This window comes from Xiphophorus hellerii, chromosome 24, assembly GCF_003331165.1.
Source record: "Xiphophorus hellerii strain 12219 chromosome 24, Xiphophorus_hellerii-4.1, whole genome shotgun sequence".
In the NCBI taxonomy this organism is placed as follows: Eukaryota; Metazoa; Chordata; class Actinopteri; order Cyprinodontiformes; family Poeciliidae; genus Xiphophorus; species Xiphophorus hellerii.
In genome coordinates, this window is record NC_045695.1 from 11,468,434 (window position 1) to 11,488,624 (window position 20,191).

At 40.3% G+C, this 20,191-nt stretch overlaps 2 protein-coding genes across 3 annotated transcripts; both read right to left on the bottom strand.

Moving 5' to 3' along the window:
• Positions 1-246: 246 nt before the first annotated feature.
• trim25l (tripartite motif containing 25, like) lies at positions 247-8,993 on the bottom strand. Its single transcript, XM_032556809.1, has 15 exons — positions 6,082-8,993; positions 5,203-5,298; positions 4,752-4,985; positions 3,933-4,092; positions 3,546-3,578; positions 3,424-3,459; positions 3,250-3,342; positions 3,130-3,171; positions 3,000-3,050; positions 2,098-2,253; positions 1,896-2,000; positions 1,723-1,758; positions 1,569-1,643; positions 1,392-1,457; positions 247-962 (listed from the first exon to the last, which is right to left on the bottom strand). The coding sequence occupies exons 1-15, from the start codon at positions 6,700-6,702 to the stop codon at positions 388-390; spliced, it is 2,379 nt and encodes a 792-aa protein (XP_032412700.1). The 5' UTR covers positions 6,703-8,993; the 3' UTR covers positions 247-387.
• A 507-nt stretch (positions 8,994-9,500) lies between these two features.
• cpo (carboxypeptidase O) lies at positions 9,501-20,159 on the bottom strand. Of its 2 annotated transcripts, XM_032556909.1 has the most exons (9): positions 12,978-13,384; positions 12,770-12,815; positions 12,588-12,689; positions 12,395-12,499; positions 12,121-12,237; positions 11,757-11,847; positions 11,473-11,675; positions 10,012-10,096; positions 9,501-9,940 (listed from the first exon to the last, which is right to left on the bottom strand). In XM_032556909.1, the coding sequence occupies exons 1-9, from the start codon at positions 13,043-13,045 to the stop codon at positions 9,687-9,689; spliced, it is 1,071 nt and encodes a 356-aa protein (XP_032412800.1). In that variant the 5' UTR covers positions 13,046-13,384; the 3' UTR covers positions 9,501-9,686. The 2 variants fall into 2 exon arrangements, with proteins under 2 accessions (XP_032412800.1, XP_032412801.1); XM_032556910.1 differs by lacking the exons at positions 12,770-12,815; positions 12,978-13,384 and adding an exon at positions 20,054-20,159.
• Between the last annotated feature and the right edge of the window lie 32 nt (positions 20,160-20,191).

Consider the following 20,191-nt stretch of genomic DNA (forward strand, 5'->3'; position numbering starts at 1 on the left):
TTTTTACAACTGATAGCAGCTGATTAGCACCTCTAAAGCTCAAAAAATACCTGAACTATGACCCCAAATCCCAGAGGAGTTGAAAAGAAAGCTTCATGGATAATGGCCTAGTCAAAGTACAGTTGAGGATCTGTGGCTGAGCTTCTTCACAGACCCTGTCCATCCAGAGTTGATGTTCAAAGCTGGTAGAGACGCACCCCAAATGATTTTAGCTGACTCCAAGGGACTGAATACAAATGCATTCCACTCTTTTTAGATTTTTATTCGTAAAATTTGACTTAAACTTTTAAATTTTGCACCAATTTGTGTTGATCCATACATTAAATTTTAAAGAAAAAGGATGAAGGGGATGGGGATTTGAATCGTTCAGCACTCCGACCCGCTGCTTCACAGCGGACAGATCTTAATGCTGTCACAGCTGGATGAGAACTGACCCAGGGCGAAGTCCAGACCCACCCCGACCCCGCTCCCCACTCCGAACGTCGCATAAATAGGCTGGGTGAAGTTAGCCCTGAAGCTATGGAGGTGCGTCATGTTGTCCGCCACGCTGTAGAACGCCAGCGTCCCCGCCGATAGATCGGCGTAGACGCCCAGGCGGGGCGAGTAGGTGACGGCGATGTCCCTCTTCTCGTTGGCGTGCATCGCCGAGCAGCAGGTGTCGGACAGCTCCAGCGTCCAGGACTGGGCGTTGTAGCCGAGGCCGGACCGGGCGTCGTTGCCCTTCCTGCTCAGCGAGGCGTAGGCCACGCCCATTGAGGACCCACGCCCCCTCCACTCCACCTCCCAATAGGAGCGCTGGGCCTGCAGCGGGCTCTGGCACATCACCTGGGTCCAGCCGTCGAAGCGCTGGGGTGTGTCGGCGTACGGTTGCGTTGGACCCTGCAGGGTAGCCTTGGTGTTGCCTTCAGAGAGTACCAAGCGCTTGTGAGCTGTATTGGGGTCAAGGGTCAGGATCACAGAATCTAGAAGAGAGTTAACTATGTAAATGTGTTTACAGGCATGTGGTTGCATTTTATAGCACAAGAGCAGATATTATAAAAATGCTATAAATATCAAATATGAAACTGGGTTTCTGTCTCTTTAAGCAACTTCTGCTCTTTCCGCCTACAGGAAGTCGTCACAACATGGCTCCTCTATTAACCAGTGTTTCATCGAGAAGATGTTACATTCCCAGTGTCTGCTAATTGCTGCATCTCAAAGGCGGGGCTAGATCCAACCAGGCGTTTTGCACAGCTGAATAGTTTCCATGGAGATTAATGGATTTATCAAACATGTATGAAAGAATCAAGGGAAAACTCCAGCTATGTTTTTGATGATGTAAAGCTCAAAAAAGAATATTTTACATAATACTGCCCCTTTAAACAAAATGTAGTTTCACTTCTTTCACTCACACTGGAGAAACTCCTCTCTGGATCTCGGTTCTGGTGCCTGGATGCTGTCAAGGTTGATTTCTCTCACTGGAAAAATTGCCAGTATGTCATTGAATGAGCAGATCTTACGGTTTAGTTATTGTTGCAACATATAATGTCAGATATATTTGTTATAAAGAGGTGACAGTGTTGGCTCACATGCAGGAAAAGCTGCAGGAAAAGCTTGAGTCATGGCGTTCGGCAGAGGCGTGTCCAAGAACAGACCTGGGTTAACTGTCCAATGAGAAACCACGATTAAACCGTTTCTCTAAACTATGAGATGTTTACCAGAAAGGAAGAGCAGCCATCTTACTCTCTGTTGGTGTTTCTAACAGATCCACCATCCCGCCTGTTGGACCAAAGAATTAAAAATGAAAACCTCTCCCTTGTGCTCAGCTTTAACCAAACTTTTAAACTTTTAACGGTTTTGTTTCCTGAAATGAGCAGATTGATCAAACACTGATGGAAGAAGCGTTCGGGTCTTACCCGGGTTTCCTCCTGCAGTTGCGGTGTTATTAACCGGGGTGGCCTGGTTGGCGCCTCGTCGGTGTGAGCGAAACAGGCTGCTGATCGACGCCATCCTGCTGAACGCTGCATAGAAAGAGGAATGTTTACTTACTCTTTATAAATGCTGCAATGCTCAAATTCTGTCACATGGTGGCGACAAAATGCAACAATGTGATTATACCACTGGATGAAGCTGGAGCTGGAGCGGGAATAGGAGAGGCTGGGATTGGAGTCGGAGCCATAGCTGCAGGAGGGGCGACCGGGTTTTGACTAGACCTGCTCCAGAGAGACGGCCCCCCTCTGCGGCTGGGGGTGGGGCTGGGGTTAGACTCACGCTCTGTTGGGATGGAGATATGAATGTTTCCACGGCTTTGAACTTTTAGTTTTTGCTGTTAGGATTATATGTGAAAGACAGAAAGTAGTGAAGAAGTTTGAAGGGGAAGAAAAAATATATATATATGTTTCAATAAAAATCTGAAAAGATGTTTCTAGCTGAATCTCCATGAACATAATTTCTAAAGGGGATGTACACAGTGCAAATCAACTTAGTATGTTACCTTTATTTGCTATAAAAATGCTTCATATATTTATATACATCTAATATGACTTAAAAGAAATTTGACTTTGTAGCTTAAGACCTTGAAATTGGGCCTCTGTGTCTTTAAGAAGCTTCTACTCTTTCTGGAACTCTGCCTTCAGGAAGTCATCACAACATTTCTCCTCTATTAACCATTTAATAACATTTTTAACAGCTCAGTTGAACTGAGAAGTAGTTTGTATAATGAGCTCAGCAGATGCGCAGTTGGACCAGGTGTTTGCTAATTGCTGCTGGCTAGTCTGAAGGATCTGAATGGAGGAGTAGAGGAGAAGGGATGAAAACACTCCAGGCATGTTTTTGATGAGGGAATAACATTATAACATGATGTAAAGCAAAAAAAGAAGTCAATTTAACATAATAAATTAGATACAGGTTTGGACTAGGCCATTATTTGCATGTATTAATGGTTTCAGTTCCATTTGAGCATGTCATGACCGCCAGCAGGAAGTGAGGAGATTTTTAAACCCCAACCGGCGCCCGCTTACCAGCCTCTCTCTCCTCTCGTCTCCGTCTGGGTGAGTTTGTGTTTCCTCTGTCTGCAACCATTTAGAAAACATGCTGATGTGTTTCTGCTGACTGCATGAAATTCAAAAGCATTCTTTTTAAAAATCTCACCTCGAGGTGCGTCCCTGCTCCTCACGTTGGGACCTCTGAGTGCTGTTGGACATAAAAACCACTCACCACCATGTTTGACTGAAATCCTTTCAAATTAAAGTTCTTAAAAGCGTGGCGTACCTAGTCCTTGTCGGTCGGTACTTCGGACATCCAGTGAAATGCTTGAAGTCGGGTTACGGTTGTTGGTGTTGCTTTTACTCAGACCGGAAAACACTAGAAAGAGGAGAAAAAACACCTGTCAGGTTTATGAAAATACTTTCTGAAGAGTTCATTAGAGCTCAGAAGAAAACTCACAATCACGAAATACTTTTTTCCCTCCCAACCGGCTGGCTGAAAAAGATCAGAAACCGTCAATGTTGGGTTAAAAAAGCTAAAAATGTTCTGTGATGGCAAAAAGGACAGTGCTCTGTACTTACAGTTTCCCAAAGTGAACAGTTTGGTTTCATTGACTGAAACAGACCAGACGAAACAGTTATGACTTGAAAGAAAGGTCCAAACCTGCACTGCAAAATCACAAAATCTTACCAAGTATGTTTGGTCCAGTTTCTAGCGCACTTAAAGTAAGACAAAACTAATTTATTCCACTGGCAGATTATTTATTTTACAACTAAACAGTTTTTCCACATTATAAGTGAAATAATCTGGAATGTTAAGGGATTTTTTCCTTAAAACAAGCTCGTATATCTTGCTGAAAAGTTAATTGTAAATTAGTTTTGTCTTATTTCAAGTCTACTAAGATACTTTCAGTAGAAACTAGACAAAAATATTTGGTAAGTTTTTGTGAAGAGTTTCTTCTGACAGACCTTGCTTGTTGATCTTCCCCAGCTCCTGATTGCACAGATCCTCCACTCGGTCCCTGAGGGCCAGCACTACTTCTAGAACGGGTTCAAAGGTCGCATTGTGATTGACATGCACGGCCGGCAGGTCGCCGCAGTCAAGGGGACTGCTCATGGTGTCGCACGTCTGAGGATAAGTAAACGGCTTTAGAGGAAGTCAGACGACAATCAACACTAATGAAAATGTTTTCTTTCATGTTAGGAAACTTTAAGAACAAATTTACAATAAATGCCATCTTAAGGTACAAAGAAAAACAATTTAAATGTAATCAAACAAATTATTCTAGTTATCTAACTGTACTGTATGCTCAATTAATTATCAAACTAGCTTAAAAAGTTTTTACCAAAGGAGACACAGCAAGTTGCATCATGTCAGTGTTATATTATAATAATCAATATGTTTCATCACATGTTCTTAGATCATATTGAGTTGAAATTTTTGCATTAACTTAGGGAAAAAATATGATTTTTACATAAAGTTATCACACTGTTAGAATGTCATGTCAGCTCTGGCCTACTGTTAACAATTTATTAAAAAAACCTCTTAAATTTGTCGTATTAAACACCCTATTTGTGGTTTTCTTTTGTGTGTGTGTCTTGTCTTATTTTTCTAATATATTTGTTTTTTCCCTCTCCCATATCTATTCTAAGTTGATGGATTGTTCATATAAATAAGAAAAAAATTATAGCAAATGATCAGAGAATATTTCTGCTTTTTAAGTTGTAACTGACTGAAAAAATAAAACAAAAACAAGGTACAGATCACTCTTCAGGAGTGATCTATACCTGGAGGTAGTAGATGTTGTCTCCACAGTCCGCCAGGTCCTTCATTTCCGTGTCCCTCTTCCTCCGTTCCCTGATCTCGGCCTCCAGGTTGTCGGCGACCTCCTGGGCCTGGTTCATCTTCTCCAGGCTGGACTGGTCCAGCACCTCCTCCAGCAGCTCCTGCAGACGCTCCACGGAGCGCAGCATCTCGCCCAGAATGTTCTCCGTCTCATCGTGCACCTTGTCCCCAGAACGCTGTTGCCAAGATTGGAGACCCACTCACCAATTAGCTCTTGTTTTATCCAGACAGCAAAACATGGTAATTAATTGTTGAATTATGGTCAATTGACGGTCAAAACAATCACCCAATTATATCCAGTTAACTAAATAGATTCAATTTCTGTCTAACCACATTTCAACGTTGGGTACTTTTTCATTCTGGATACTAAATTTATCTTGCAGTTCCACCAACCTTCACTTCTTCCATCATCTTCTTCATATCCTTCAGCTCCTGCTCCCTGTGTTTCAGCTTCAGCTGGTTGTCTGCTTGGATGTCTGAAAGCAGCTTCTGCACAGGGATGAAACGGCATGAAAAACAGGACGAGCTGAAGGAAGCAACTGGGTACAGTAGTGGCTAGGAGGAGCGGTGTAATGGGATAGGAATGCTGTTAGGAATGCATTCAGCCTAGCTTTAGACTCATTACCCAACAAAAGGTGCAGAGGAAGGACACGTCAGGCAGAAAGCCGTTAGATATAACAATAAGCGCCTCACAGGAGGGTGGATTCTGGATTTTTACTCCCACAATGACTAGTAAAAGTATTAATATAGCTTGAAGTTTTAACATTGGGACCGTTGTTGTGTTTATTGAGACAGACCAACAAAATGTTGTACAAAATGTTGAAGAGAAGGGAGATCATGATGGCAATGAAAGCAGTTAAAGTCCAGGTTTTAGTTCACTACAAGATGAGATCATGAGTTGATGTGAAGATTGATAAAGCTAAATAAGGAAGAGAATCTGTTGGAGGATGTTGAAGACTTGAGTTTTTGGCTTAGGTTCACCTTGAACTAAACAGCCAATACAGCCAAACCTCTAGGTTCACATCAGACTATGCTGATGAGTTAGACCAAATTTAAATGAAAATCTATCGCAAGACTTCATCCAATATCACAAAGCTTGAGCCATTTCACAAGGGAAATTGAAAGCTGAAGACAGTACTGACTCATGACACTACTTTATGTTGGTCTCTCACAAAATCCCAACAAAATGCCCTTAAGTCTTTAGTTGTAATATGGCAAAATGTGAAAAATACAGTTTGAGGATAGTTGCCCTTGGGAATCGTTTTTACGCACCTCTCTCTCCTGTCGCTCAACCTTGGTGGACACACACTCGTGGTCTTTGTGCTGATTGCTGGTGCACAGCCAGCAGACAAACATCTTGCACTGACGACAGAAGAACTCCTGCAGGTACTTGTGCTGGGTGCAGATCTTCTCTGCCAGATTGCTGGTCGGCGGGATGAGCTCATGCTGCTTGAGAGACTTCTTGGTCTGGTGAGGCTTCAGGTGGGTCTCGCAGAAGGAGCTCATACACGCCAGGCAGCTTTTCACAGCGGCACGCTGCTCCCCTTTGCACATGTCGCACAGAACGGCTCCGGTGGACAGCCTGGACTTGGATCTAGAGGACAACTCGCGAGCGCTTCGGATGGAGTCTCGAACTTCTGATTGGAGGGCCCCTTTGCGGAGCTGCTCCACAGCCTCGGCCAGCATGGTGTTTCTGGACAAGGGCGGCTTGGGACAGAAGGTCTGGCGGCACTGGGGGCAGCTGTAAATCCCTTTGGGGTCATCCTTGCTCCAGAAGTCTTTGATGCAGCCCATGCAGTAGCTGTGTCCGCAGGGTATGGTGACCGGATCATTGGGGAGATCAAGACACACGGGGCAGTTGAACTGCTCCTCCGTCCACAGCTTCCCACTCATTGTGATTTAGCCAAATATGAAGAAAGCCCAGAGATGTTTAGCTGAGAGTCCTCAAGATTAATACAAAAATTAGGGAAGGTTGTGCGCAATCCAGATTCTCAGGAGGAAAATGTTGAGTCTCAGGTGAGAGAAAGCAAAAAGAAAAGATGGGTGGGGCCAAACTCACCAGGCAGGTCTAGCTGGGGAAACGGGTGTCGGCAGAAAACTGCTGAATGAACGGAGTGTCTGGTCATTGTCCTGTTCATGTGATGCAGGACTACAGGAAGATTCAGGTTTAGGTTTCTTTCCTGGTCACAAGAGTGAAGATTCAGATAATAGAGATATATTTAGGGAGAGTTGGAAGGAAAAAATCTTGGATCTTCAAACAGCGAATCACTAAAAGAGCAGTTACTTTAAGGAAAATCACAGCAACATCCTAAAGAATGGTAAAATGAGTCAGAGTCATGCTGTGTAGCTACTGAAGAAGTATTCACTCCCTTAATTTACTTAGATTTTTAATTTTTTTAACCCTAGTCAAAGTCTAGGGATATATGTAAATGCGTAACGGCAGTTTGTTGTTGTTGGGTAGAGTAACTAGTTAGAATCATTTTTTTATTTAGTACTGCTAACATTTGGGCTCAGTGGCTAGGCTAATACCAGTCAGCCTAGCCTAGCTAATGGTAGCATAAGCTAGGCTAGGCTAACACCAGTTAGCCCTTGTGTTTTCATCACCATGACACAGCTAACAAACATTTAAATTATCTGAAGCAGAATCACTACTAAACTAGCAGAAAACTAGCTACCAGCTAATCCAGGGTTTATTTCTTTTTATTTTCGGAAATATTACGAAACTTGTACAATTTAAATCTGGAAACCAAATCAGCCTCATTAACCTAATTTATGCAAAATGACTCAGAATTACATTTTCTTTCAAGTAATGTGTGAATATTATAAGAGAGAATTTAATGTTTCCTCACAATTTGTAAGGATTTTTGACACCAGAATCATAAACCTTTGAGTAATGAGTGCTGTGTTGTTTTATTATTCCACATAAAAACATTTTTAGTATAAAAACATAATGAACAAACAGAATCTACAAGTGCCATGTAGTGATCTGTCCCTGTGGGAGAAATCTCAACCTGTTTGTGCGACGCAACACTTGGCTTTATCAAATCCTAAATCCCACAATTGGGTTATTTTCTTTTGCTTAATCACAGTAATGTTTGTCAGAACAGGTTTTGCATATAATTATAATGAAGTGTAGGTGAAGTGTTTACATTTCCATGTTGTATTACCAGAAAAAAATGTTTCAAGGCCTGCGGTTGTTGTAAATAAGAGGTTTTGGATTTATCTACTACCAAATCATGAATGCTGTCAGTAGAGATTTGTTGTTTGAATTGTTCAGTGCAGCTAAAAGAAACTAGACGAAGGAGATGGCATCATGATCATGACAACAAGATCACAGTAAAACAGAGACGCAACAACATTATGAAGCAAAGACAAAACTGTTCACTTATGATATTAACAGCTAGCATAATTAGAATTAGCGCTTCCAACAGGCAGGATCTCAAAAAGAGCAAGTCTGCAATCATCCAGTCACTAATAAGGGTCGATCAAACTGAAAATCAACCAATTTTTGCCGTCTGCCAATTTCTCTTGTGTATTCTCTTGAGAATCGAAGCATGGTGCTGGAGGTGTGATGATATGGGATTCTTTGCAGTTTAAAACCTCAAGAAAGTAAAGCACTGCTCTAACGCTGATAAAATCACATAGTAAACATCTACTGAGAGTTATTGCTGTTGAATGGGCTGTTAAAATGTTAGACCATTTTTAGAACACTGATGTGGAAATATCTACACTTGGAAGAGCGTTATCTTTTTTCTTTTTCATGCCATGACCCTAATTTTGAGAACTTTATCTTAAGAATTGAGGAAAGAAAACACTTGTAGTTTCCTGGTAAATAAGGCCCTGATTTATGTCTCTGACAAAAAAACTTGGGAGAAATGTGCTAACAGAGTAGTGGCGAACATCACTTCAGTGGTAAACTCCATCAACCTTTCAGAGCAAAATTACAATCATGAAGCTGGAGAAAACCAAAGGGACAAGAAATGTGTGGAGTTTTGAACACATTCAAAACTGTTATTTTTGCCGTCAAAATAACAGTTTAGAAATATTTGGATTTATGTGTGATGGTAAATGTGAATTTTTGTCAAGGACTATAACAAAAATTCAAGTAAGACTGAGGCAGCAGTGGAGAAGAAAGAAGTACTGCCACCTGCAGGTGGGAGTTAGCAGTCACTTAAAACTGCAGTAAGTAATTTTCATTAAAAAAAAATGTGTTTGCCGTATTTGTTGAAGCTGTCACTATGTGGTGACGGTATAGTATGAGACAGATAATCTGTGAAAAAAAACCTGAGCTTCCCCCAACCAATCAGAGTCAGGAGGCAGGCCTTTGCGCTGTCAATCATGCCTATGTGTGCCCTGCTATGCTAAGGCTAGTTAGCATGGCCACCGATAACAGCGGTAAACAGTTTTTTGTAAAGGGAAGTTGTTCTTTTTCCATTAGCACATTTAACTGTGAGTACATGAGGTTGATTAGCAGCACTAAGCCCCGCCTCCTGGCTCTGATTGGTTGTTTTTGGTGGATTTCTTCAGACAGTAATAGTAGCTCAGAGAGGAAGTGGAGAAGATTGATCTTTCCACAGATAATCTGTCTCATTTGTTTTAACAAATATGTAAAAAAGCCAACCTTTGTTTAATAAAAGTTACATACTGCAGTTTTTTTGGGAGAAATTTGCAATAAATTCACAAGTAAAAGATTAAAGAGGGAACACTGTAAAATCTTTATTAGTAAAAATTTTTGTTTTGCTGTAGTACTTTGAATTAATCATGAATTTCTGAGCCAATATTTTATCCTAACAACTTCAAGCTTCCAGCATCTTTTTGAGGTTCTGCTTACATATAAAAACTCGTGCCATTTTACAGTGTGATGTCAGCTTTTCCGCTCACATCAGGTAGACCCCCAGCGCTAACAGCGTGGTCCAGAGCGCTGCTGCGGTGGCCGCGGCGCCGTTAAAGGTCTTGTCGTGGGCGTAGGTGATGATGTGCAGGGCGCCGCTGTAGGCCTCCTCGCAGGTCGGCTGGATCTCCTCCTGGGGGAGCTCGAAGCCGTAGGTGCCGTTATCTCTCAGCTCGAAGGTGAAAGTCAGGGGGATGTCCTGCATTCGGGCCCAGTCTCTGGATGAGCCAGAGTTGGGGTCTGAAGAGAGAATTATGTTGGTAAAATCCTTCAAACCTCTGATTTATAGGTACTGAAATAACTATACATACATAACACAGCTGGAGAGGTTCCGACTCTGTACTTTTTCCCATGAACTTTCAAAATGGCTTCAGCTGCTTCCTCTCCCACCTTCATCTGAGGAACCGGGAATAGTCAGACAACTCTTCTCATTGATTTATTAGACAAAACATAAAGAAAGCTGTTTACCAAACAAAGAAACGCTCTGGAGCTTCATCTGTATTCATGACTCCATCCTGTTACTGACATGTATTACGGCAAAATGAGCAGAGAGATTCGGCTCAGCTGTGCTCGGCGCCAGAGAACGGCAGCGCCGGCCATGCACAAACACTTCGGCGGGGGAGTGCGAGAACACAAGGAGGAAACACTGCGGCCCGGTTTTAGTCACAGTGGGCCTCGATAAATGCCAACTGTTTATATGGGATCTGTTTTCATCTTGAGATCATGTGTGCATTCATACTAGATCACCGAAATTGCTAGTTTTTGCTTATATTTCTGGTTTAACTTTCAATCTTTAGAGCAAAGAGCTGAGCAAAGAATAGGAAACTAATGTTGTTAATGAATGTTTGTGATAGTAGGGCATAAAATACTTGTATCAATATTCACAAACCACCTGCGAGAAAGCTATAGCACAGCTAGTCGTTACAGGAAGTTAGAAAAGTGTACATTTAAAATTCCAGGGAGGAATCGCTGCAAAATAGATTGGATTGTTTATGATTCACTTTCCAGATTTTATTTACTGAGGAAATATTAGTGAATCTATTTATAGCTGCCATAATGTTTCACTAAATATGTGATACATTGACATCTTTTGCATTTAGCAAGACTGAATTTAAATCAATATTACCCTAATAATGCCATATGCAGGAATAGAAGTGACTGTAAAAATTAGTTAGTGCTTGGCTTTGGCCAAAATCATCCTGTGAAATGTGCAAAATCAGAAAACTGTAATCAAAACGAACAAAAATAAACATTTGAAACATCATTCTTTGATACGTTTCACATTTTGAATTCAAATACTGGAACAAATTAACTTTTCTATGGTGATTCAGAGAACTGAGTATTCATTAGAAACTCCTCTGTTGAGTTCAGCCAACCTTACAAACAGCAGCACTGCCTGAACGCTTCTCTCTGCTGAAGGCCTGGAACAACACATGGAGCTTCATAATCCTGTTTTGCAAACAGTAACTCTTGTCTCTTTTAGTTTATTAACTGCATCGTTCCTGGTCAGGCTCTCATTTGCTACTTACTGTCAGCTTCCTCCTGCTTGTTCCGCTTTGTTGTTTGCAGATGAGGGTTACGATGCATGTCGTTTATTTACGTAGAGCAAATTTATTACATATTTCCTCATGCACAATCAGCACAGACGTAAATATCTCATGTAACCTGACAGAAAGCAAACAAAATGTGCACAACAACAAAAGCTCCTAGTGCAGATGGTCCTGTGCAGCAACAGAGTATTGCATGTGCAAAGCATGCATGGATGTAAATACCAGCTCATCGTAATTGGAGGCGGTGAAGTCGGGGTGTCCGTAGGGAATCAGGAGCAGCTGGCCGTAGGAGTGGATGGTGAAGAAACACAGGAAGTCTTCCTTTCTGCTTCCCACAAAGTAAGTTACGGCCTGGGCCTCGGGTTCTGAGATGGGCCCTCTGCCAGGGTAGATGTCGGAGTTGCAGTCAGAAGACACTCCGATGGCTGCAAACGAAAACAGAATCAGTCGCTGACACAAACCAACAAGCTGCTTCACGACGCGGAGCTCGGTGATGAGACACTCACTGCCCCAGTTGGCATCAAAGTTGCGGTTGAGGTCGGTGCCGTAGCAATCGCCCGAAGGTCCCGGTGACCTGTTCTTCCTCCACAGTCGGGTCTGAGAGGATCAGAGTGTTCAGTCACTTGAGTCTAAATCCAGCAACGCAAGAAATTAACCACTTGACATTTTTCTAAATATTAAACCGCTGACGTCTCCTATACTTTGGGCTCATCGGAAGTCATCTTCTTCGATGATTAAACCGCAAATCATTTTTACTCGAGTGCCCTTTTCCTAATAGCATATCCTCTCATATCCTGCTCATGTCCAGCTTGAGAGCTTTGCAGCAGATCAACCGGATTTAATTTGATGAATATCCATCAAGATACTGACTGAGGAGTTCTTCCAGGAGAACATGTAGCCGTCGACGTTGAGCACCGGCGTGATGTAGAAGTCCATGTTTGTCATCATGGCTTCCATTTTAGCGTCTGTTTTGTACGTTTGGAGAATCTGATTTAAAAAAAAAAACAAGAAAACAGATTGAAAGAGTTTAATTCTGCATAAAACGGCAGACGATAACTCACATATTTACTCACAAATTTAAACAAACAGCATTAAAGGGGTTCATAGTAACTCTGGAGAACCATACATCAGAAGGTTCTCTTACCTGTCTGACAAAGTACTGACAAAACGCTGGAGCGATCCATTCTCTGGCATGAATACCACAGTCCATCCAGATGGCTTTCTTTTTGGTGTCAGACTTCAGGCCGATCTGAAAAACCAGTTCAAATGCCTCTAAATATCAGCAGATCCCAGCCTTTTCTACCAAATAAATTTTTTAAAACCAGAATCTGGTTCACCCTCATCAAGCTAATTGTCCTGTTCTCATAGCTCTTCCCATAATCCACTATGGCCACAACATCGGGGTATTGCTTCGCCATCTGAGACATCCAGCTGCTGATCTGTAAGGCAGAACTTCAATAGACTTTAATCACACTAAATGTGTTTTATTATGTGTGAAACAACGATCGGGTTCTCTCACCTCCTCCATTGGATGGTATTGGAAGTAATCATACTCCACTTTGTTGCTTAACAAAGCACAAAATACATGAGAATCTACATATACTCCTACATTTTGCTAAATATCAGAGCAGATTTTTAGCTTGGATCTGTATTTTGACTGAGAATTTGTTGGTAAAAACCAGTATGAAGTACATAAACAGGAGGAATTTTGCCGATTAAAAACCCACCTCTCCAGCGTCAATGCCCCCACTGCTAAGAGCAATGGCACAAAGCTCAGGCTCATCACGTTCAGCATCTTCACTTAGTCGAAAGAAGCAGCTCATTTGTTACCGTCAGTCTAATTTCCCTTTACAAAGCCTTAATATACATGTTTATCTGATAAAAGTTCACCTTTGCCTCTGCTGCAAAGCGCTAGCAGCATTACCACAGTTAATATTTAATCTTTTATGAGCAAACATTAGTTCACACCTGTTATTATGCAAAGTAATACCTGTATTTTTTGGATAGTCATCAACTGTGTCCTGATAAACTTGTTTTCAAGATAGTTAGATGACTTGTGAAGCACTGTAAACATTTAGTAATCACTCAATAGATGCAAAAGCATCTACTGGTGTGTTTTTGTTTTGGGAACAAACTAAACCAGTCATGTTTTAGCTACAAGCTAAAATCTGGTCGGAATTGCTAATGGTTGTGCTTAGCAATCAGGCTAACGTCTGTTAGCAATGCAAGCTAATTATTTTTCAACATTTCATACAGTTAAGCAGTGCTTTTAATGGGCCGGTACAAAACAAAAGAAATGCTAAAACTATTGAAACGCACAAAGAACAAAATTCTACTATAAACAAAAAACAAATACAATTTAATATATTTATATGGCAAGACCATTTGAGCAAGATCTGAATGGAAGTAAAAACAGTAAGAAAAAATGTTAAGGAAATAAATATTCAGGAAGAGGAACACAGCAATGAACGATAAAATAGGCCTAAGGGATTAATTTTAAGAAGTGTTACTAAAGTTTATCTCCACAAGAGGAATTGCTTTCTTTCATTTTTAGATCAGATTAAATGAGTTACAAACACCAAAAAAAAGAAAAAAGTAAAGAGTCTCTAGATTATCAGTCATCTGACACAAACAGTATCACTGCTTCACTAAAGGAAGAGGGCAAAGGTCCACACCATATAAGGTTATCCTGTGCCACGCAAAAGTATTCACACCTCAGTAAAAGTTTTTCACATTTTGTCACATTATAACCACAAAGTATCCCCACAATCTAAACCCAGGTGCAGATTTTTGTTGTTTCCATACGTCTGTTTGATATGTCTAGAAAATAAAGAGGTTCTTCCGGCTCATTAATTTGCACTGAAAGCATGATACTCAGAAGAATCATTGCACTGAGAGGCCAATCTAGGCCCAATAAGCTGCTAACAGATGTGTGATGAGAAGAATCTGTGACTGAACTGGTGGAATAAGAAATATTTACATATTCACCGCTTCTGGAGTGAGCAGCAGGTAGCAATCAACGCCTCTTGTGCAGCCTCAAATAGGCAAACACACTATGCCAACTGTGGAACAACAGCAATCCTTTAAAAAGCCCTGAAATCAGGTTTATTTTTTGTAGTAGTTCATTTTTCAGGAAGCTGGTAAACCTGTCCAAAATCAACTGGAAAGGGCTGTTTTTGGTTTATTATTGGTGCTGAAGTGCACCTAAATGATGCAAAGTATGTTTTTATTGTTTGTATTCATGTTAACCTAAGACATTTAGTGGTAGCATCTTACCAGCAGGGGTCAGAACAATGCTTAGTGTTAAACACACTGTAAATGAAGGTGAAATATGTCTTTCTGCACAAGGAATGGAGAAGCCAGTCAGACATTACGGGAACTGATTAGGGGTCAATCCCAAAGTCGACCTGAGGCCAGGCAGTCGGACAAAGATCAAACTATATCCAAGTGTTAGTATGGTCGAGACCTTAATTCAGAGTTAGAAATCACTGTTCACAGGAGTTTTAGATCTCAGATCTGGATTTACCTCTTTAACTTGTAAGTTGTGAAATTAAATCAGTTGGACGACAACTGATGAGCGTCGCAGCAGGAATACCAAATCATCAAGTCGCTCAACAGGGAGCTTTCTGTTTACATGATCAGCAGCTTCTGAAGGAGGTAGCTCTTCTTAACTTCCTCAAAAATGAAAGGCCTTGTGATCCTTCAAATGGCTGATGCATCGACACAAGAAAGGTTTTTCCCTCCAAGGCCTCTGTGTTGATGGTTACTTTCCTTGATGTCCTAAAATCCATAACATTTCCTTTGCCTTTCTGCATTCACAATCAGGCTCTTGGGGTTACACACTGCTGTAAAGCTCTGAGGCAACCCAAAAGCAATGAGTGCTGGTAGATGTAAGATTTTGTTCCCAAGAACATTTGCTTTGTCTTCAACAATTCCTCAACAAAATCAAAGTTTTAGTTCTTTTAAATGAATAAAGGAATGCTGCCTTGTCTTTTTTTCTGTACATTCTTTTTCTCATGTCTGAGAATAAGAATACTCACCATCTTTTCCAATGCCGTGGCAAGCCAAGCCTTTGCTCCTTCACCTTTGCTGACATGTGCATCATGTCTTTCTGCGAGTTGCTCATAAGATGTAGAGACAAGACCTGACTGAGGCAAATTAATGTGCACACGAACCCGGTTTGTGTGTATGTGTGTCCCAGATACAGAATCAAAACACATCACAGCTTCTTTTCTTCACAATGACGAATGAAAGAGCTAATGCTTTTGGATGAGAGAGACAGGCCATCCTGTTGCACTTAGACACAACCTTAAAAACACAACTTCCTTGTATCCGGAAACATTTCCAAGGATGAATAATTAACTTTACTGCAAGCATCTTATAGAATAAAGAACTTTACAGCCAAGACATGAGAAGTAAATTAACTTTTACTTAATGGCATTTTGGTAAAATTTAGATGAGGTTCAAGTCATTGACTGATGTTCTAGTCATCCTGATGGTTTATGAAGCTCGTTAACAGAGTTGCAGAGATATGGCAGGAAAATATTTTAGTGCACATTCCTGAGGCGTTCCCATGGATCATTCTGAAAATGAGCTCTGTCCCGGCCTCATTGACATGTTGTGAGTAATGTTTTGGGCATTTGATTTGTGTTGGACTCATTCATTGATTTCTTTGGACTCATGCCTCACTTTTGGCTTCCTAAATATTAGACAAGAGTGTGATTTACAGGGTGTCACGTAGCTTCATAGCTCTAAATGGGGTCTTGTAAGCTTTTCATGCTGCTGGTCCATGTTTGCAATGCTCTGGGATTTTATTTGATAATTCATTTATCTGCCCCACCGCATCTATGGTCACTACATGCAAATATATATGGCAAAAAACAAAAATACCTAATAATTTACTCAAGAACAGTCAAAAAAACTAAGCTAGAGAAGCAAACTGCTGGGCAGTTTGTGCTACAATTAGCTTATTGTATTAATTCAAAAATATATCAGCTCTACTGTTAAAAATGATTAATGTGCATAGCTTAAATACCGTGTTAGCTCACTGCTCTCAGTCAAATTAACAAGGCTAACTTCTTCAAACATTTACTTTGTCTGCAAAAGAAAACACAGGGTATCTGCAGGTTTCTGCAGGTCCAATTTAAAAACTTTTTAATGACACAATGAATAAAATTTAAGACAGAAAAAATATAAATAAAGAAGATGGTTGGGATATCCTGCTGGATTTGAATCAAGCATAAAAACATTGTTAATTTTATTAGATCTGTTGGAAGGGGCTTTGTGCAAAAGCACAAAAGCTAAAATCTGCAATGGGGCAAATACATTTTATTGTACTGTTAAAGGGACTGGTTTGAACGGCATTGAACTGGATGATATCCAGGTGAAAACCAGTTCTGAGGTGGTTCCTAATTAAACAGTGACAGAAGCAGATTGTCACGTGTTGAGCAACAGACTTTATTTGCACTTGTAATATAAATTCTGAAGTGAGCTAATATTGACGAAGTGAAACGTTATGTAACTCAAACTTACATAATTGTTTTCTTTAATTTTTGCTGCTGGATTCAATCGGCATGTAGTTACCTTATATGAATATACAAGAACTGATAAACACTAATTTCCAAAGTAACTAACAGTACTGTCAATAAAATCTTATGAATCACCAACAGAAGGCTGTTTTAGTCAATTATTTGTTCCTATATTATAATCATGGTTTAAAGTCACAATGCATGGAATTTAAATTTAAATTCCTTCATGAGTAATTTCCAGATTTGTAGCCCATTTATTAGGGTTTAGCTTTGTCATTTCCCTTCTGGCTGCCTGTCTAAACTTGATGATGAATCCAGCTGTTACGTCACTCATTTTTATGCTTATTTCAAGTGACACATTCCCACGAAATCAAATTAAACTCAGGTACTTTCAGCTCGAGTTCAGAAAGTAATTGGAAGGAAGGAAGCTGAATCAATGTGCGAAACAGAATAGTGATAATTTTATATTGTCCTTTTCTACTGTAGGGACACAGATAACTCATTGTCATATTAATTGAATGTACTCTCACTTAGAAAATCTACATTATTATAGCCCAAAAATGGATTTTACAGTTGAAACCAGAGTTTCCGAACACCAAATAAAAAGACACCTACGCCATTTTTTTCTTAAGTCAGACGAAATGTTTTATGAGTATTAACACTACAGATTTTAAAAACATAAATAATAAATACTTTCTCATTGCTGCAGAATTGAGCAAATAGAAATAATAGCTAATCAATGGAGGTACACTGAGAAAACAAAAAACTCAGCTGGGGCAGGATGTTCTGACCAAAATAGTTCAGAAACATCAGACATACTAGTCTTGACCTGTGCAAAGCCCCTTAAGGCAGTAGAGATCAATACTGCAAAGCTAAACACTTATTGCTTGAGTGGAGGAGGAAGGACGAGACTTTTGGCAATAGTTTAATAAGCTGTTATCAGTGTTTGGAGAAAAAAACACCAGCACATGTTAGCCAAGCTGGAGCACCGCACACACACATATATAGATATACCTCCCACACATTAGAGCACGATAAAAGCAGAAACCATCACCAGGGCCGACAGCAACTTCCCGATAAAAACAAACCAAGCTGCATACCTCCCCCACAGAACAGGCTGCCTCCCCTTCCACCCCCGCTGCCTCCATAGCCTCCGTATATGTTTCCGAAGCGCTAAAACATGAACAGAGTTAAACCCTGAGAGTCTCTCGAATTGTTCCCCATAAATAACGCATCAGAGGAGTCCTCAAACAGCTCTTATTTTCCTTGTGGGTCAGCCAAATAGCCAGATGGAAAATGCAATAGTTGCTCCATAGACTACGAAAACAAAATCTCAGAGATATTTTCTACTTTTAAACAAGTCATTTCAAATCAGTCGGTGTGTAAACAAGACGGTGGTACTCGCATAGAATGTGTAAACCACTCTCATCTAAAACACAGGATGTGCAAGTAACCATTGGTTCGAAGCTACAGTGCCACGCTGTTCTTTAAACCACCAGACAATTTAAGTTAGAGGGCTCGTTGCTTCTCTGTGAACCACTTCAAATTGTGGCTGATTGAGCCATTTGTCACCGGACATGCTGGACAATTTGACGGTCACTCCCTGGTTCAGGAAATACAACTGCAACCATTCTCAGAGAGAAAGTGATAAACATGATACAATAAACCAAAATAAATCCTGAATAAATAGATGACAATGCATCTTCAGTTCTAATCAACCAATCAATAACCCAAATGGCTTAAGACAACTTCTAAGTAGTAAATAAGAGTCCAGTTGTATTGGAAGTTCCAGCAAACTTTAAAGAAAACCAAAACTACCCTAAACACATCGTTACTTACCATCTTTATGAAGTTTTTTTCCACCAAAGAAAATAAATTATCTCCAGCCCATAGATGGTCAGAATCTAAAGGCAAAGCCCGCTCCAAACTAATTTATTGGACAGATTTATGAGATGCTACAAAGAAGGTTTATTACTCCTCATTAAAAAGCTTTAAGTGAATAGATTTAGCTGTTTGGTCTCCACACAACCATGTAAGACCCTGGAATGATGATAGAACAGCAAGATTGCACGCAAACCTGGGTAATAACTCAGAACTTCCTGAGGCAACCAATTGTTGCCTCAATCCAAATAATTTCCCTTCTACTTTTAGACAACATGGTAGATTTCTTGTTGGGAATACATTATTTTGCAGCAAGCATTCTAGGTTCAATCCCAGTCTTAGAAATGTCTACTGCCTCAAATCTAGTAAGTTTCTTAAAGCATTACCGTCATAAAACCAGAATAATTTACAAGATCTGGTAACTCTAATAGAGCTGCTGAGGTTCTGCTGAGTCAGTGAACCTTATACACTTTGTAGAAAAAGAAATTCATTGTTGAAAGAAAACTAGGTAACACTTTATTTGAAGTGGTGTGCATAAGACTAACATTACACTGTCATAAACATGACATAACACCTGCCACGAACATGAAGGAGTCTTCATGAATGTTGAAGACTGTTGTTATAAAGTGCCTTTCAGTAAATAATGCAGTTTTTAATGCAAAATTGCATTGAAAGTGCCAAATTAGCATTATTTGGTACATAATTACATTTTTATTCAGTAAAAGTCAACTAAAAGAGTCAATTTTGCATTAAAAGTGTAATTATTTAGCAAATGACACTTAATGACAACAGTTGTAAACATTCATGAATACTCCTTCATGTTCATAACGGGTGTTATGTCAAGTTTATGATAGTGTAATGTCAGTCTTATGCACAACCATTCAAATAAAATGTTACCGAAAACTGTAAGTTGCCCAGTTTGCTAAAAACCATGTGAGATTTTATTTAGCTGTAAAAACTTCTGCCAGATTTGCTGCACTCCAGAATTGTGATAGGGACCGGACACAATCACTGAGAGGACTGCAAATGGCCCTCAGGCCACACATTGGACAACAATGGTTCAATCCACAATAATGACTCAGCCAAAGTCCAGACTGAAATCCAATTAAGATTCTATTCAGTGAAAAGACACGGTAGCTCTAAAATGGATTGACTCTGCAGGACGAATACAAATGCAAAGAAATTAAAGATAAATATTATCTTCCAACAGACTTATGTTTATGATTTTTTTTTTGTTTCCAAAAAATATATTCAGGTTGTACAAAACGCAGAAAAGAAACAAAAAACTGGTAATGTTGATGTGCAGCTTCGGTCTAAACAGAGTTGAATGAAGCGAGGGAGAGAGAAAAGAGAGAGAGAGAGAAGATAAGTGTGTGTGAGAGGAGAGAGCTCACCAGTTGCCCTTAGCAGCGCAGCCTCATTCCTCCACAGTCGGGCTTCAGTCCGATTATTAAGAGCGTCTCCCGCCTCGCTCCAATTAACATCCCCAGGTGCTTAAATTGAGTTTTTTTCCAGAAGCGCGCAACTCCACT

Coding starts and splice junctions, on each gene's coding strand:
- trim25l (XM_032556809.1), bottom strand. CDS start 6,702: ATGAGTGGGAAGCTGTGGACGGAGGAGCAGTTCAACTGCCCCGTGTGT. Junction 4,986..5,202: donor AGATGATGGAAGAAGTGAAG/GTTGGTGGAACT, acceptor TCTTGGCAACAG/CGTTCTGGGGACAAGGTGCA. Junction 3,172..3,249: donor TACCGACCGACAAGGACTAG/GTACGCCACGCT, acceptor TATGTCCAACAG/CACTCAGAGGTCCCAACGTG.
- cpo (XM_032556909.1), bottom strand. CDS start 13,045: ATGCTGAACGTGATGAGCCTGAGCTTTGTGCCATTGCTCTTAGCAGTG. Junction 11,848..12,120: donor TCTCCTGGAAGAACTCCTCA/GTCAGTATCTTG, acceptor TGATCCTCTCAG/ACCCGACTGTGGAGGAAGAA. Junction 9,941..10,011: donor AACCTCTCCAGCTGTGTTAT/GTATGTATAGTT, acceptor TTCTCTCTTCAG/ACCCCAACTCTGGCTCATCC.